This window comes from Protopterus annectens, chromosome 11.part0, assembly GCF_019279795.1.
Source record: "Protopterus annectens isolate FY-2018-M chromosome 11.part0, PAN1.0, whole genome shotgun sequence".
Taxonomy (NCBI): Eukaryota; Metazoa; Chordata; order Ceratodontiformes; family Protopteridae; genus Protopterus; species Protopterus annectens.
The window spans coordinates 918204762-918223049 of record NC_056745.1 but is presented as its reverse complement, the minus strand read 5'-3'; the positions used below and the strand labels follow the sequence as shown (position 1 = coordinate 918223049).

General features: G+C 41.8%; 1 protein-coding gene across 1 annotated transcript in view; it reads left to right on the top strand.

Annotated features, from left to right (window-relative positions):
- RXYLT1 (ribitol xylosyltransferase 1) overlaps positions 1 to 18288 on the top strand; it is an 899852-nt gene that overhangs the window by 375676 nt on the left and 505888 nt on the right. The window contains exon 3 of the mRNA XM_044088313.1: positions 12813 to 12915. Coding sequence (XP_043944248.1) covers positions 12813 to 12915 — 103 coding nt within the window. The remainder of the gene's footprint in view (positions 1 to 12812; positions 12916 to 18288) is intronic.

Sequence of the window (18288 nt, the reverse complement as noted above, 5' to 3'; positions counted from 1 at the left end):
CTCATCATCCGGTCCATATCCGCTTCAGACATAGAGAAGGTAGACCTCGATGAGGACACCGAGGCGGACTTAGAATGCCGCCTCGGTGACCTCGAAGTAGGACCAGTCTCCACCTCCTCGGGTCCAGGAGAGAACCGGGGGGAATGGAGATGAGAAGGAGGAGAGCTAGAAGCCACAGGAGAGGCCCGCTTAGACGGAGGTGCAGAGACAGAGGTATCGGCCCGCCGTTTGTGGTGCCTCTCCTTGTGCCTTTCTTCCTCTCTCCTGGTCTCCCTATCCTCCGGCTTCTTGGTGGGAGGTTGAGTCCCTGCCGGGGGAAGGGAAACCGCAGCACCCGGGGAGGGCTGCTGACTAGCAGGGGCAGAGGCCGAAGCCGATTCAGGAGGGATAAGTCCCGCCAGAACCAACTTCGACCTCCGCTCCCTTAAAGCCCGGGGGTTGAACCCTGCACATATGGTACAACCAGATGACATATGTTCAACCCCCAGACATTTAACGCACCGAGTTAATACGGAATACGGAAGCAGTTGTTCGTGTTGTGGTAAAGTGTATACTTGTTCTGAGGCTGTTAACTCCCTCGCTCCTAGTGAATTTTTCTAAGCTTTCTTTCGTGAAAAGGTGTAATTTTAGTTATGGCAGAAAATTGATGATTATATTATCCAAACAGGTTTTCAGGAAGTCTTCACAGAAATGCACCTAGCAACAAAAAATGGTGATACTCATGAAGTTTCAACAAAGTTCGGTAATGTGTCATCTACCTGATCTGCAGTCAAAGAAGATGTTTTTTTTTTCCTCACCAGATCTGCTGCTAAACTAACAGAGGTTTGGCTATTGAGAAGACTGATGCCGTGAATGTCATACTGGAACTTGTGGTGAGCAGTGGACCGAGTCATTTGGATCCTTTTCAGCAGTGACCTGAGTACAAGAGAAAGTAACAAAAGCAGGTGTGAGAACAAGGAGCCTCAAATATGTTGAGATATGTGAAAAATATATTTCCTAACAGAGCAGCATGACATTCATTTCTTTGTTATTTACAGTTGTATATTGCACCAGCCTTGGAGCATGGCTGAAGGAAACGTCATGATTGAATTGGACTATAATCCACCACAAGTTTCTACATCTGGATAGAAGAACTACTGAAAGAAGGTCGGAAGAACGAAATAAAGGAACTAGTAAGTTATATAGCAGACTGGATACACTACTTGCCACTGCAACTGGATACACTACTTGCCACTGCAACTAATCCGTTAAGTATTGATTGTTCATTTCAAAGCAATCAGCGTATGAACTAACATATACATGTGCTTGAAGACTGTATGTTCAAATTGAAGAGATACCAAATGCAAAGGCAGCACTTTGAGGCATGTCTAATGTATTGTATAGTTCCTCGTGGCCTCAGAGTGCTTAATATGCCTAGTCAAGGTGAGCACTTCCCAGAACTGTTAAAACAGTGGCAACAGATTAATATAGAGACGGGTTTTCATATAGGAGACTATTTAATGATTTTTTTTTGGTGCAGAAGAACATGCATTGAAAGAAAGCATCAAGAATCAGCAAATGCAGTTATATAGTTCATATCCAGGATATCTTATAGATTCCAGGCTCACAGAAGTGTTTGATACTATCGAATTATATGAGAAAAGATTGATACAAGGCAAGTTTAAGAAGACAGAACGGGACATGCAAGATTTTTGTATGGGGAGAATGTTCCTTTGACCCAAACAACATAAAGAACATGAGCATAAAAAATATCAGAAATGACAATGATATGACCAACTCTATGGAAGTAGTGGTGGAGAATCATGTTTTAGAACCCCTTTGTTGTGTAGTTGGGGTTAACATTGATGGGGTTTCACTTAATGTACGAGCTGAACGTTCAGTCAAGGAAGCAGCGGAAAAAACAGACACCACTGCAGAAGGTGTAATTCAAGAAAGAAGTGATCATATATCATCTGATACCATTGTGACGCCTATTTCACATTTAGATGATAAGCCTGTTGTATGACCGAAAGAACCTTTACAGATTGCCATCAAAAAACCTTCAAAAAAATCAGAACAGCCCTTTTATGATGTTGCCTTTGACTATACAACAGAGAACCAAATACAACCAAAGCCAGTCCAGAAGCAGAGGGAGACAGCAGAGTAAATATGCCTCAGATGGGGAGGGGTTCCAAACTATCCAGAAAATTTTATTTATTTATTTATTTATTTTATTTTACATTTGTTTACCGGGCTAGTCTAACTGGATACATGTCCATTTTCAGTAGAGGCCCGGGGAGAAAAGCTCCTAGGTAAATACAGCTAAATTAACAAATTTCTGTGAGTCAAGCATATAAACAAAATCAATACAAAAAATAAAAGCAAAAACAGACTGATTTACAGGATAAAGTTTAACAATTCAAAGTAAATTGTCAGTATAGAATTCAATCTTAACAGTAGATGCAGTTCATATGGCAGAACTAAGAAAACAAAAAACATTTTTTTTTTTTTTTTTTTTTTTTTTCCTGAAGGAAAAGAAGGGGAAGATCAGAGTTTAGGGTGACTATAGAGAAAATATGGAAAAATGTGAAACATCACTAATATGGAACATTTCTAAGAAGATTTTAACTGTCCTTGAAACATCAGTCCTTGCAAAAAGGACTAACTTTCACTCCTTCGCAACCAGTGGATATAACAGAAACAATATTAGACCTGAAGATGTTCGTTCGCAATGTCATGTTAAAGTTCAGTTACAGGCTTGCTGTTCTGAACTGTGAAAGTTTCTGTGAGGCCATTTTTGCTTGGGCTAAAGGAAAGTCTCTCTGTTGATCAGTGGCAGTGAATAACATTGAGCAGCTTCCCTGCCCCCCGTAGAGGTGGTTACTGACTTGAAACAGTAGTTTTATTGGCCACTAGGGGTCATTTCCAAAACTCCTTCATCTTCCTCTCTTAAAACCTAGTTGCCTCGTGGTTTGGGCATCTTTTCAGGCTTGTTGGCTGTTGGTGAAGCACCCTCCAAGAGGAAAAAACGCTGAGAGAAGAAGGGAGCCACTTTTGAGATTTTAAGTATTTTTTCTCTGTTTATTTGCTAAGTTTTTCTGCATAGCTGCCTAGCTTGAGCATTTGCTGGCTTGTTAAACTTGATTTCTGTATTAGTAGCTGTATTTAGAGCACAACCAAAAGCTGTTTGCTGAATTTCCTGTTTGCACTTAATTTTGAATCGTTTTTTTCTTAAAACTTGCATATTTTCTGTCCTTGACCTAGCACTCTTGTGTGGGGTCATTTACTGCACTGTTATAACTTGATATTACTTGTGAACCTCTGCTTTCGCTGAAAAAAACAAAAACAAAAAAAAATCTTGCTTTTTTCCCACTTTTCTGAGAGTTAAAAAAGTTCAGTTACAGGCTTGCTGTTCCTGAACTATTTGAAAGTTTCTGTGAGGCCATTTTTGCTTGGGCTAAAGTAAAGTCTCTTTGTTGATCAGTGGCAGTGAATAACATTGAGCAGCTTCCCTGCCCCCCGTAGAGGTGGTTACTGACTTGAAACTGTAGTTTTATTGTCCGTTTTGGGTCTATTCCTGCTTCTTTACAGCCCCTGCTATCAAGCACGCTTTAACGTGGTTTAGCGCGGAGTTGCCACTAGAGCAGCATCGGCAGCCGGTTAAACAAGGTTAAACTCTTTCTGGCTCCAGAAAGTCTGTTCTTCAATTTTTCCATTAGAACTGCTCTGATAGGAACCTAAACAGTTTACACCTTCACTAAAAAGTGCAGCACTTGTTCCAAATAGCTTTTTCTTCTCAAAAAGCTCAGCACTTGTCTTATAAGCATTCTCTTTGCAGGTCAAGCACTCCTATATTATACAAATCTCTCACTAGCAAAACCCCCCAGGAGTGCCCACTTCCCTGCTAAGCCCACTACTTTTCTGTCTCATACCAACTCATAAATCTTTCTAGCATGTCGAAGGGTCAGATGCTGGCGTCATCTCCTGCCCAGTTGGTGAATCTGGGAATTCTGAGACAATGTTACAATTGCCTCATGTACACGGACAACCCTCTCCTCCTCCCACGTAACACTAACACTTGCAAGAGATGCAGCTATTTAGCCAAACTGGAGGCTGAGCTCTCTCAACTCAGGACTGGCAAGACCAGGCAGGAGGAGAAGGCAACTACACACACCACAATACCAGTCTCACATAACTCAACCACACCACTGAATAAAACACATAAACACACTAAGACATACTCGGAGGCTCTGAGTAAAAATTTACCTAAACAGCAGAGGCCTCCAAAGCAGACACCCAAGCAACTGCAAACTCAATACACCACACAAACAACACATAAACAACAAAATCAGTGTGCAAAGCAGTCACTGCCCTTGAGGCCAAATACAACACCAAACATACTTGTCACCTAGTCAGACACACTGACGTCCCACTCACCAGGCTGAACAAGGAGAAGGTCACGGTAAGCTGCTTATCGGGCGCTAGAATCCGCCACATAACACAAGCACTCAGGTCACTCCACGGCAAGTACAAGTATGACACAGTCATTGTCCATGCTGGTGTGAACGACCTGAGACGTACCTCCCTGGACTACATGAAAAGAGACATAGAGGAGCTCTCTGATTATGTAGCCCAGGCAGGTATGTCCCTGACCCTGAGCAGTATCCTTCCTTCACCAAGAATGATGCCACAATATAGTGACAAGATGATCAGCTTTAACAATTGGCTTAATTTCTGGTGTCATTCAAAGGGGATCCAGTGCCTGTCTGCCTGGGATGACATGCTCGACAAGCCACGCTGCCGCAAGGGACAGCTTGCACCTGTCACCCTGGATTCCGGATATTGGCTAAGGCTCTTGCCACCCCCATAGTGCCTTTTTAGGCAAGGCTCAAATTCTAAACCTACCACCCTAGAAAACAAAAACGTGAAGAAACTAAGGGTAATGCTGCTCAATGCCAGGAGTCTAAATCTCAAAATGCACGCACTCGAGGCCCTTCTCAGTATGGAGAACATTGATGTCTGTGCTGTGACTGAAACCTGGTTCAAGGCTCCTGAGAGCACCCCGGCACTATCAGGTTTCATCTCATATCATGTGTTCCGGCCCCAAAACCCGGACCACACCACAAAAGGGGGGGAGTGTATCCATATTCATCAAGGATACCCACACCTCCAGGTTGGTGGCTACGCACGAAGCATCGGAAACCATCCAGGTGCAATTAACCATAGGCAAAACTGCTCTACAATTTGTAGCATGCTACAGGCCACCCTCTCAAACTCAGGAAACCCACACAGCCTTCCTGAAGACACTGGAGGGTATAAATGTATCACTGAACACCATCATATTGAGTGACTTCAACTACCCGAATATAGACTGGGAACATTACTCAAGCCCAAACTTTCTAGCCCAAAGGTTCCTGGAGTTCATAAATTCAAATGCCATGGAACAACTAGTCACCATCCCCACAAGAGGAGAAAATATACTAGATCTCATTATCACGGACATGGGGACAAAATGCTCCACACCGGAAGTATATCCCTCATTGGTGAGATCAGATCATAAACTAATCTCACTAGAAATCCACATCCCGCCCCCACCCCAAACAAAAAAGACCACAGTGAAGAACTTCTCTAAAGCAAACTTCACACTACTCAAGACAAGGTGTGGTATCCTTCAAGGCCCCCGAGCCAATGGAAACCACAACCCAAGCTGCAGAAGCCCTTACAAATGCCTTCTATGAACACCTTCAGGACTGCATGGATCAGGCAATCCCAAATAAAACCAAGACTCTTTCCACCAAGGGCAAACGTCCAGTCTGGTGGACCCCAGCCATAAACAAACTTTGCAATAAGAGGAGAAAGCTATTACATGATAGAGCAAAATCCCAAAAAGGGAAGGCATCTTTGATCAGCACTAGCAAGAAACTACGATCCCTCATAAAATCATCCAAGGCCAACTTTGAGAGAAAAATTGCCATAGATTCGAAAGACAATCATAAGGCCTTCTTCAGCTATGTCAGAAACCTGGGTGGAAACTCCCAGATATGCTCAGAATTAGTCCAAAATGATACAAAAATCACTGAACCCACAGACATTGCCAACATACTGGCAGACAGGTTCAGCGCAAACTTCACCCCCCCCCAAAAGGAGAGATAACTATCCCAACTGAGAGTAGCCTCCCAGACATCTCAAATGCGCAGGTGAAAGCTGCTCTCTAAAGCTAAAAACACAGCATCAATGGGACCGGATGGGGTCCCCGGCTGTGTGCTACATGAACTCAATGAAGAACTAAACCCGCACATAAGGCAGCTGTTTAATCTTAGCCTCACCACAGGATATGTGCCCAAGGAGTGGCGTCACGGCAACTGTGGTCCCACTCCACAAAGGCGGTGCCTCTCACGGACCCTGGTAATTACTGCCCCATAAGCTTAACAAGCCTGGTCTGCAAAGCTATGGAGAGGATCATAATGGAACTCATAAACAAGGACATAGGGGACTTGCAGACCTTGGACCCAACCCAGTTTGGCTTTGTCAAGGGCAGATCTTGCCTTTTGAACTTGGTCAACTTCTTCGAAACAGTCACCAAGGCCATTGATGAGGGAAAGGCAGTCCATACAGCCTACCTTGACCTTGCAAAAGCTTTGACACAGTACCCCACTCGGGTATTATAGAGAAACTTACCAGCTTAAATGTAAACCCATATGTCACAAGATGGGTTGCAAACTGGCTAAAGGACAGAACCCACAGGGTTAGAGTTGCTGGAGCCATGTCAGACTCCAAGCCAGTTACAAGTGGAGTCCCACAGGGCTCAGTCCTTGGCCCCTATTGTTCGGCATCTACTTCTCAGAAGTACAGGCAAACATAGGAGGACTATGGCTGACAAAGTTTGCGGATGACTGCAAACTGGGTGCCATAGTGGATAGTACATCGGACACAGACATCCTTCAGAGGGGTCTCACGGAAACTGATAGCTGGTGCCAGAGCCATGGCCTGAAGTTAAACGCAAAAGTGTATAGTCATACCCTTCGGGAAAAACAAGGTAACCCCAAGCTACCATATAGGTGGCAACCCACTAAGCACAGAAGAGGTTATCAGGGACCTGGGGACCCAGGTTGACAGTGGCCTCTCTGACGCTCACGTTGCTAAAGTGGTTCGAAAGACCTTCTACATTGCCCACCTGATCATGAAGGGATTCACATCCAGATCAAGTGAGGTCATTGTTCCCCTGTACTCTTCACTTATCAGACCAATGATCGAGTACAATGCCCCATTTGGGATGTATCTCACCCGACACCTGCAGCAATTGGAGAGACCCCAAAAGTTCCTCACCAAAAGGATAAAGGGACTCCAAAACCTGTCATATGCTGCCAGACTGAAGAAACTCCAACTCTATTCAGTTGCATACCGCCTGCTCAGAGGTGACCTGTGCCTGACATACAAGGCCATGACCAACCCGGAATTAATGGACATGCTCCACCTCAAAAAATCCAAATCCACCAAAACCACTAGAGCAAGAGACTTAAACCTTAGCACGGATATAAATAGGACGTGCTGGAGGGATAGATTTATCACCCAGAGACTCCCCATGCTGTGGAATAAAATCCCGGTCCATGTGAGGCAGAGCACCTCGCTGGCTCTGTTCAAGAGAAATCTTGACCGGTGGATGGGAGATCGGAGGTTTACCCCTGGAATCATCTCTGTGTCACTACTGGACAGAGGTACAACAAACTAATGGGCACAGTATTTCTAACATAAGGGGCGGCGTAAGCCACATAACTTTGGGCTAGGCTTATAAATGCCCTAGAGCAGTTAGCCTAGTATAAACCTATGAACCTATGAGTGTGGCCATCAGCTGGAAAAAGCTTGTGGCCACACTCGGTACATTTCGAAAATATCGCCTTAGGTGCTTCTGCCATGACTACACCCTAACAGGCCTACACTAACACACAACAGACTCAAAGCTACGCAAAACCCGTAGAAAAAAAAATAAACTAAAGGGAGGAGAAAAGCCTAAGCACACACTCTTAACTAAATTTTTTTAAAGAAAAAGAGATTTTTCTGTCAAAATATCGAAGAGAAATACTTGCTACTAGGAGCTCGTGAAACTGGCTACCGACGCGCAAACGAAAATCTGAGGTCAGTCAGGGCTTGGCAAGAGATTATGGGTAGAGGGAGGAGCTAGAAGCTCAGATCCTAAAGCTTTTGAACTGCCGGCTCGGATCCAATACCCACAGGTTGCAGACAAATGAAGTCTGCCTACTTCAGATCAGTTGTTACAAAGAATGAAAATATAATGTATAATTTGTATAACTGGGAAAATGTCAATATGGTTTGTTTTCTTTTAACGTATGTGTACCTGTGTTAAGTGATAACTTAAAAAAATAGAACAATGTTGTAATAAAATAGCAAAAATTGCAACCAGTTTCCCAACAAAACGCTATGCTTAGCTCTCAGTCAGCTAAATTGAATGGAGTTCCTCCGCTATCAAAAGTTCAACCAACTCAAACTAGCTCATAGTATACTTCATCACCTTAAATGCCATGCACTGAAAAAAATTATGTTGTGGTACTCCCCATCTAGATAACTTGGGCTAAGGGCACCTGTTGTGCCCAAGTCTATAAACCTAGCAACAAACATGGTGAAACAATGTACTTTTCATATTTATACAAATGCTGGAACTCACACCCACAGCATTTAAGACAAATCCAGAATAATGCAAAACAAACCTTAAGACGCACTTTTTTGATTCTGAACTATGTTCCTGTCACTCCTCTCTTGAATTAAATGTATATCGACTGCATCCATTGGCCTTTTTACTGGTGCTATTCATTAGGCCCTCCCCAGAAATAAATTTATTTGGTTTTCATCATACAGCTCAACATTTTACCTCCTTCATTTATATTCTATTGCATCGTTATTTTTAATCAGTGATACCTAGTCAGATATGAAGTATGGCAGTGCTGCATTTGAATCCTTAAAGTTAAAAAGCTCTGTGTATTCATGATTTCTTTTCTTACTTTTGTATTTAACAGTATATGTGAATTGTTTATAATTTAGTGTAGTCTGTGACTGACTTGTAATTTATTGCAACTGTGGAGATTTTTTTTTCCCTGTACCTCTGCTGAAAATTGGCCTTCCTGGTAAACAAATGTTCATAAATAAAGTAAATGTATGTCTGAGCAGTGCATGAACCAACAGTGTAGTGGGTTAAGCAGTAGATGCTACATCCTGTATGTCATTTTTTGGGTTATGTAAGTAAAGGAATCACAGCTGTTTGATTCTGAGATTTTTTATGTATATACACACACTGTTATTTATTATTATTATCATTTAATTCTGAACTGTTTATTTTTGTGGTAAAGTCTTCACCTAAATGGAGGTTAAGTACTGATCTTTTTTTTTTTTTTGTATTTATTATTGTAAAATAATTATTTATTGCCCAAGACCCAGGCCACAGGGACAGAAGTAACTGCAGTATGTGTAGACAGTTTAAAGCCCCAAATTCAGCAGCTGTTTTGGGAAAGCGATAGTAGGTAGAATGCCTGAAAAAAAAAAACACAAATGCATTGCTGTGAGGCTGAAACCTTAAACACTAAATTACTGTGATCTTGTTTTTAGTAAATCTTATTTACCATTGTTTGAGTGACTTACCCTGTCAATTTGGTGGCATGGAGTCGTATCAGTCAATGTCTTATCAGGTGGGATGGCAGTGACACTGAGAGGAATGTTTTTCTATTGTTTGTCTCTTGTTGTCAGTCCCTGTTTATTTGTACTCCACTTCAGAGTATGTATGTGTGTATATATTATATATATATATATATATATATGTGGATTCGTATCACTTCACTGAGACCAAATCACCTAAAGTCCATTTCACTGAAAGTTTATTTCACCTAAAACTCATTTCATTGACAAGTAGTACTCTAAAGCAAGTCAAAGGTATATGTCCTTTTCCCCACTGTAGTGCGATCCTGTTGTTAGTATATATAGTTAGGGGGGTGTGGGGGGCACCACCCCACATCTAGTTGGGTTTTACAAAAAACAGACAATAGAAAACCAAATTACGTGAGTGGCTATGCCACCCACACGCCCCATTGTGGAGGGGCTGTGCCCCCACACCCATAACTGTATATACTTACACCAGGATCACACTACAGTGGGGAAAAGGACATATACCTTTGACTTGCCTTAGTACTCTTCTTGTCAGTGAAATGAGTTTTAGGTGAAATTAACTTTAGGTGATTTAGTCTCAGTGAAATGGGTGTCAGTAAAATGGTCTTTCAGTGAAATGATACAAATCCATACACATACATAATACTGTATTTCCACAAAAATAAGACCGGGTCTTATACTCTTTCCCCTGCCGAAATACGCATTAGGGCTTATACAACCATCTACCTTTATTCATTTATTCATGTACAAAAATTTAACTTTATAAATGAGCACAAATAGACATTTATTCATGTACACAAATTGACTTTTATTTTGTACTTTTCTGTTATTGGACAACAGTTCTAAGTAACGTGTTAACAGTTGTGTGAGAATTCTACATAAACAGTGCAACAAACATTTCAACTTCGGAATATCTGCACCTTGGCTTTCACAGTTATTCAAATACAGTCATGTCATCTTCTTCTGGAACATTGTCATAAGTGTCCAACCCCCGAATTTCGGCCTGAATTTCGTCCAACTCCATTTCCTGTAGAACCATTGGTCCCAATCTGTCATGCCTAGCAATAGAGCTCTCCTTAAATGAGCACTGCTTGTCCAAGTAGCCTGCTCGTAGTGCATTGGCAACACAGCTGTCAATGATTTTATCCCATGAATTTTTCACCCAAGTCACGACCTCTTGCAGGTTAGCCTTCACAAAGTTCCCATGGTGATTTCTCTCCATTCTGTTTTCACTGTAGTCATTGAGTTCCATGCACAAATGGTCCTTGAATGGCTTGTTTATTGCAATATCAAGAGTCTGGAGATAGGAAGTCATTCCTGTGGGAATCATTATTTGATCTATTCTTCTCCGTGCAAGGAATTTCTTCATTTCTTTAGCGCGGTGAGTGCTGGCTTAATCCTAGATTAGCAGACCTCTTTCGCCACCTCGCAAAACAAGTGGCAGCATTACATCGACCCACTTCCTTTTAGCTGCTTGTGTGCACCAGACTTTTTCAGTTTCAAGAATGTAAATGCCTGAAACACGTCCAAGTTTATCTTTCTTGCCCTTTCTAATGATTAGAGTTGGGGTTTTCTTTCCATCTAAATTGCCAAAATACAGGTAACACTTGCACTCTCGTAACCAGTGGAGGGAATGTAGATTGACGAGGCACCCCTCTGATCAATTGTTGTTTGAGATTCTTGGCCCATAAGCACTGCAGTTTCATCCATAGCAATCATGTTGGAGAGTTGGTATTTAGAAAAGTCAATGCCATCAACAAAGGACTTCAACGCAAGTGCATGTTTAATAACTTCAGTATCTTCCAGCTTGAACAGTGTTGTTGATCTTCTTAGAGACAGTTCATATCTCTGGAGGAAGCCATTTAGCCAATGTTGTGATGCTTTGAATTCTTCGGGGGATATTTCTAACTGTGGTCCCATTGCAAGGGCAAATGTTTGAATGTCCGCCCTGCGCACAACCAAAGCCTTTGCTCTCCTGTTAGCAGTCCACTCACAGATGATGTCTTCCAGCTCATTAAATAATGGTTGCCGACCTGATTCACACTTGCACTTCTTAGCATTTCCCTCATCGGCCTGTTGACTGAGATTATCGTACACTTCACGCCATGTTCGGACCATTCGGAGGTCTAACTTCTCTTTGCAGAAAGCAGTCAGATTCTTTCCCCGGGAATCCTCCACAATTCCTTTCTTGTACTTGACAGAATAGCTCTTTCTTTTTGCACTCATCTTGTCTGGGGGGGTGGGGGTTAATTGAAGACGTACGAGACCGGAGTGGCAACACAAAATGGCACCAGTTAAGAAGAGAAGGCACAACCACAGCCATTCATTATCAAGTGTGCGGGCTTTACGCACGTTGTCTGTGCTTTGACCGATCAAAGTACAACTGCCAGTGTTTATGGGCCAAGGATCTCAACCGTCAAGTGTGAGTGATGATTATTGTTGCAGTAACAATCGTGGAGGACTCCCAGGGAAAGAATCTTACGACTTTCTGCAGAGAGAAGAAGTTGGGTGTCCGAATGGTCTGAAAATGGTGAGCAGAGTGCGGTAACCTCAGTCAACGGGTGTCAATAATATTATTTTATAATTCAAAATGTCTGTTGTGTGTTGTTGACAATCTTAACTGGGACTTATTTTTAAGGTAGGGCTTATATCATGACCACCCTGGAAAACCATGATAGACCTTATTCTCTGGTTAGGTCTTATTTACAAAGAAATACAATATATATTCCTATTTATATTTTGGAGGTTTGCAGACATGTGTGGATTATGTTAACTGGCATGTTTTATATTTATCAATTACATCTTGTATGCTTATTATTATTATATTTTACCCGTACTATGTGTATACCCTATTACTGTTTGTTGAAACAAGTTTTAGCTCATCCTTTTTTGCACTGGTACATGTAGGTTGTGTCTAGAAAGCATTCATTTGAAGTAATGTGCTCCTAAGTGTAGAGTGTACTCTGGCATCTATTTTTCAATCAGTGTAGTACACTGCAGTTATTTTTTCACCTGTTTTACATCATTTAGCACATGTCTATGGACACTGATTATGTCTCCTAAAGATAAGTAATTAAATAGTGAATATTAGATTGTATTTCTTGTATTTGGAAAGTTAACATAAAAATGAACCTTTAGTGACAGTGATACTTTTTGTCTTGCAGGACTTTACCTCTGGCAGCATGTTTTGGAAGGGTCTCTTGAACCTACAGATCCTTCAGCTCAGTGGCGAGAAGGAACTTTACATGCAGGAAGTATACTCTTCAGGCAAGTGTTTTGAGTGGTAGTATTGCATTCATATGTTGTCAGCTAATGAGTTAATTTCCATATATACGATTATTCCATGTGTTTATTGGCTTCTACTAGAGGAGATGGACCAACTGAATCGATAGTACATTGAGCAGTGTGGCTGGTACACTTGCAGAATATGAGGCTTTGTTATGCTGCTGCTAGAAAAATGGTAATACTTTTCATCATTGTGATGCTGGCATGCTGCAGTAGTCACACTGACCAGCTGAGAGATGACACAATAAGCTAGATTTCATCCTGCCTACTGTTTATAAATTTCCTTGTGGGAGTTATAAATTTCTGTCTGCACTTTCTGGTGCTGTGTTTTTGAGGCATTGTATGACTAACCTGCTTATGTTTTCATTGCTTGCTGGTTCCATAATGTAGGTAATGTATGGATATGTTTGTGATGCTGCTAAATGTTCATAACATTCAATTTGCTTAGCTGAATCATGTCACTTACAGTGTATAACAGATTACTTTTAAAATGGAGTTTCACTGTTTCTCTCTTCCAGCAGTATGAGCACAAAGTCCATTTAAACTTTTCCCAATGAACAATTTTATTTTAATTTTTTCTAGGCTGTCTTTGCCCCGTCCAAAAATTGTACCAGAAGGTATCCAGACCAGTAATACTCAAATATCCACGAACCAGTCAGGAGCCGTTCAACCATTCAATCTTTATTTTTATTTAAAACCAACTGAGCGCTTTCACCCAAACTGTACTGTGGGCTTCAGATGAATCTTGGGGAGGAGCAGCTCAGGCTTGCCACAAGAATGACATCTAGTGGGAACACTAGGTGTTACGTAATGAGCCTTTTAAACCTACACTGTCACAGTACATCTCATACTGGCTACCAAGGAGAACTCCACATGCAGTGGCATGTTTTCCCTTAGGATATGTCAATAGTGGATATCTGAGAAGCTGCCAAGGGGGATTTTGGTAAGGTGGCCTGCTCCCTACCGAACGATTCTTTGCTAGAGAATGAAGAGATAATTGGGATTCCTAGGCAGGAATAAACTGGCTGTAGGGCTCTGGCTTAACCTTCCAAAACCTGGCTCCTCTACCCTCCAAACAAATCTGCTGATTGTGTGCCAGTAGTAGAGCCATCAGTCAGTGTCCTGGAGGGAGCAAAAAAGTGAAATCCCTTCCATCTGATTGCCCCTTCATTCAGTGTAAAACTTTGACTACTGTGAAGGCATTCATTTGGTGGTTAGGATGTCATCCAGACAGCCTTAAAGGGCAGATACTTTTACCTAGGCTTATATATGTTAGTCATCACAGCAGCCTAACATCCCTAGACTCCCACAGAGCTACTCCATGGAATGCATATGTTCACATACATCTGCCTGATATGACTACTGTGCTTTGCACAGCTTAAACTGAATGCAGTGCATCTCACCCTGACTGCTAGATTTAAGGTTTACTGCGTTTGCATGACATCTGTCATTCAGTGGGCTAGGCTGCATTTTTCCCCAAGGATGTCTGTACTGCTATTAGTTACTCATTTGTATCCTCCCTCACTGATTACTTCAGAATCTGTGTTGCTAATTTGTGGTCTTCTGGGTCTTAGTCATACCTCTGAATCATGGAGCTCATATTTTTATTTCACCAACAGTGAAAAAACTAAACAAAGAACTTAGAATTGAAATCAGATTCACTATTGCAAAGTATGAACTAAAAATTGCCATCACTTAAAGGCAACCATAAGTCCTGCTTTATCTGCGTAAAAACTTTAAAAATAATATCCAGCATTGTACTGAGTCATAGCAATGTTCAACACTCAAACTCTAAAGACATCCTCCTGTCCCAACTAACCCTTCTTGCACATGTTACATTGTCTGTGCCTCACCATAGATCACCTTTAAGAAGTTTTAAAAGCTCTTTGAGAGGTAAAAAAACACTAGCTTCACGGGCCCTGACATTGTACCTCTGTGCGTCCTTCTCAGTACAAGACACTGTCTTGCTGTGGGTCCTGTTTGATCTGTGCCTGTCAAGTGATTTCATGCCAGAGGCTTGGAGAACAGCTGTGGTCACCCCCTTCACAAGGGTGTCTCTACAAGTGCCCCAGTAATTTACAGACCAGTAAGTCTTAGCAGCTTTATCCTCAAAACAATGGAATACATCAAAATTGACCTAAGAAATAAATGCATTGGTAGCCTGAAAACCTTGACCTAAACTGATTTTGATTTGTGAAGGGTAGAGCATGTTCATTAAATCTTGTTAACAACTTTGAAAAAGTCCTAAAGATGTTGAAGAGCAAAACAGTGTGCACAGCCTACCTCTTTCTGGCTAAGGCATTTAACACCATAGCTCACTCTGGCACTGTGGACAAACTAATCAAGCTAAATGTAAATCCACATGTACCCACAGAATAGCCAACTGGCTCAGAGAGAGAACACATCAAATCAAGATTGGAGGCACTATCTCCACCAAAAAAAAAAATACTTTACCAGTGTTATCCCTCAGGACTCAGCATTGAATCTACTCCTGTTTGGTATCTGTTTTTCTAATGAACAAACTGATGGAAAGGGTATCTGGTGGCCAAGTTTGTGGATGACTGCAAACTTAGAGTCATTGACTCTACTGCGTGCTGCCAGATTCTACAAGAAAGTCTATAATGTATAAACACATATTGACATCACTGTCGTCTACGGCTAAATGCAAAAAAAAGTGTAGCATTGTGTCCTCTGGTAGCCTTGTATTTATGACATAGATGACCCCCCCAAAAAAAAAAATCAATACAGTTGTTTGCGGTCTAGGCTTTCACTGAGAACAAGCTCTCCTTTGATCAGCATGCCTGTATATCCTTCTACCTAACCAAGCTGATCACCAGAGGTGTATCTTCCCCGCCCAGGGATGTTATTGTTGTTCTCTCTCTACATTCCGTATTAGATCCATGTTGAGTATAATGCCCCTTTTAGTATGTATGTGGCCAAACACGTGACCCAACTTTAAAGATCCCAGCACTTGCTCACCAAGCGAATCGATGGTCTGAGTTTTGTGTCCTGTGCAGAATGCTTTAAATCTCTATTCCTATTCTCTGTCTTATATCAACTGCAGCAGGGTAACCTCTGTGTAGCTTTTAAAGCCTCAAATGACCATGTTCTGTGGGATCTTCTGGAGACCTAAACTTTTAAAAAGGACCTGCTGGAAAGATAAGATTCACCTCCCAAACATCTCCTATCCTTTGGAATAGGCTCCCCACTCCACATTAAACAGAGTAGCTCCATAACCTTGTATAAAAACAACCTGGATGAAGGGTTGGAAAATTGCAACTAGATTACATTTAGTGGAGTGAGATGTGCAGTGCTGCACAGTACCCTCCACATTGGAACTCTTGGTTGTGTACAGACATTGAAATTTGGAAACTTGATTCACACTGTTTAGGGCCAGTGCACAGGGGTAAGCAAGTACAATATTTACTCAATATTCAGTAACCAGGGGAAGACCACAATGGAAATGTTTGCAGCAGCCAAGCAAATGAGAGAGAAATGTACCACCCCCATGGTCTTTAGCATGGACTAGAGGACATATCTGTGCACTGCATGCTTGGTGAATTTGCAAATACAGTGCACTAAAGTGAATGAATATCCATAGCTGCATTATTCAGGAGGCTCCCACCACCTACAAACCATGGCAAAAAACTGTTACTGCTCAGTGGAGGATGACAGTCTCCATGCACAGTCCAGATCTAAACATCTACAAGCATGTCATAGTGGAACATACAGAGGACTGTACGACCCAGTACAGGGTACCCAGTATACATATGGCACATCTGCCACCTGAAGACATGTTCATAGGGACGTGTTTTTACACAGATGTAGGTTTATGTAATAAACGTGTTGTATATACACAGGCATATGTATGTGAACAACATTATACAAAGCTCTCTGCCCATGCCTGTAGCTGTAGTGCAGTCCAGCATACACATACTGCTTTGGTTCAGCTGTGATATCCATCCCTCACATACCCTGGTATACCCTGTTCAGAAAATCTCCATCTGTCACCTATTATGGATCAGGGTACTGATATCTTTTGGCACTAACAGTTCAAATAATAAGATGCAAATATCTGTGAAGTCTGGAAATAATTAAAGAGGCATGTGGATGAGCCTTTGTCTCTGAATTACATCCCAGACTGTTTTGTACATTGTATGGCACCATTATATTCTTGTCCTTCTGTGGTGCTGCATTAGTGAAGGCATGTCACTAGTACACAGCAATGAAAACATCCTGCAATGCCAAAATAACATTCCCAAACTAAAAAATGCAGTGGCTTATCCCATAGTCTTAGAGAACATTTGGTATAATGGTTAAGGTCATTGTCTCCCATGCAGCAAGTGCAAGGGACGATCCTGACCTCCGGCTAATGTCTTTCTGGAGTTTGAGTGTTCTGCCCATCCTCCCACCTCTGAAAAACGTGCTGAGTGTTTCCATCTCAAACTTACCCAAGAATAGAGCTGTGGCAGTAGCACAGACTCAACATGGTGTCCTATAGGGGAAGAGTTGTATAGGCCAACCGCTTTGGGTATGTACTGTAGTGTGAAGTATTTTCAGTATAAGATAACACTAATTACAGACTGCACACAGTGGCAGGACTTAGCTGCTCAATGGTGTAAAATCTGGATCTAGGTGATTTGGTCACATTGACTAATGTTGCCAAATGGGCATGGGTATATTCTGGCAATGAGTGGGTTGAGGACCCAGCCTACTGCAACTTACACCAGAGACCCATGTTAACAGTGGGAGATGTGTATGTGCCCCTATTGGCCAGTGTATATCTGTCATAAAGCCTAGCAGTCCAGTTGACCAACTTTGGTTACCTGTGATAGCTCTGCAGGGCAAAGCTAGACATAATACCAACCAGCCTTCCAAACATGTACTAAGAATTGTTATAGTGAATGTAGGTTGACTGACAGGATGGAATTTGAAAGTAGATGACGTAATGATAAGGAGGAGGGTGGACATCCTACATGTCCAAGAGACTAGATGCATTACCATAGTCCTCATTAATCTGAACATTGATGAGGGTCCAGGGTTAAGAGATTTTCATTTTTGTCAAAGGAAGATCCTGCCATTAATTTCTCTGAAAAAGTAACCAAAGCATTGGATAATGGTTTTGCAGTGCACTATCCTCCATAGCTTTACATATCATGCTAGTGACACTAATGGTTCTAGAATTATCAGGGTTTGTGGTTGGACTACCCTTCTGTAATGTCATTACAATGGCTGTTTTCCAACTTCAGGAATGTAACCAGTGGAGAGGCTTAGATTAAAGAGATTAAGTAAGGAGTTCAGAAAGGTTTAAACATCTGGTTGTGGTTTGAACTAATACCCTTAGTGCTGCTGTTT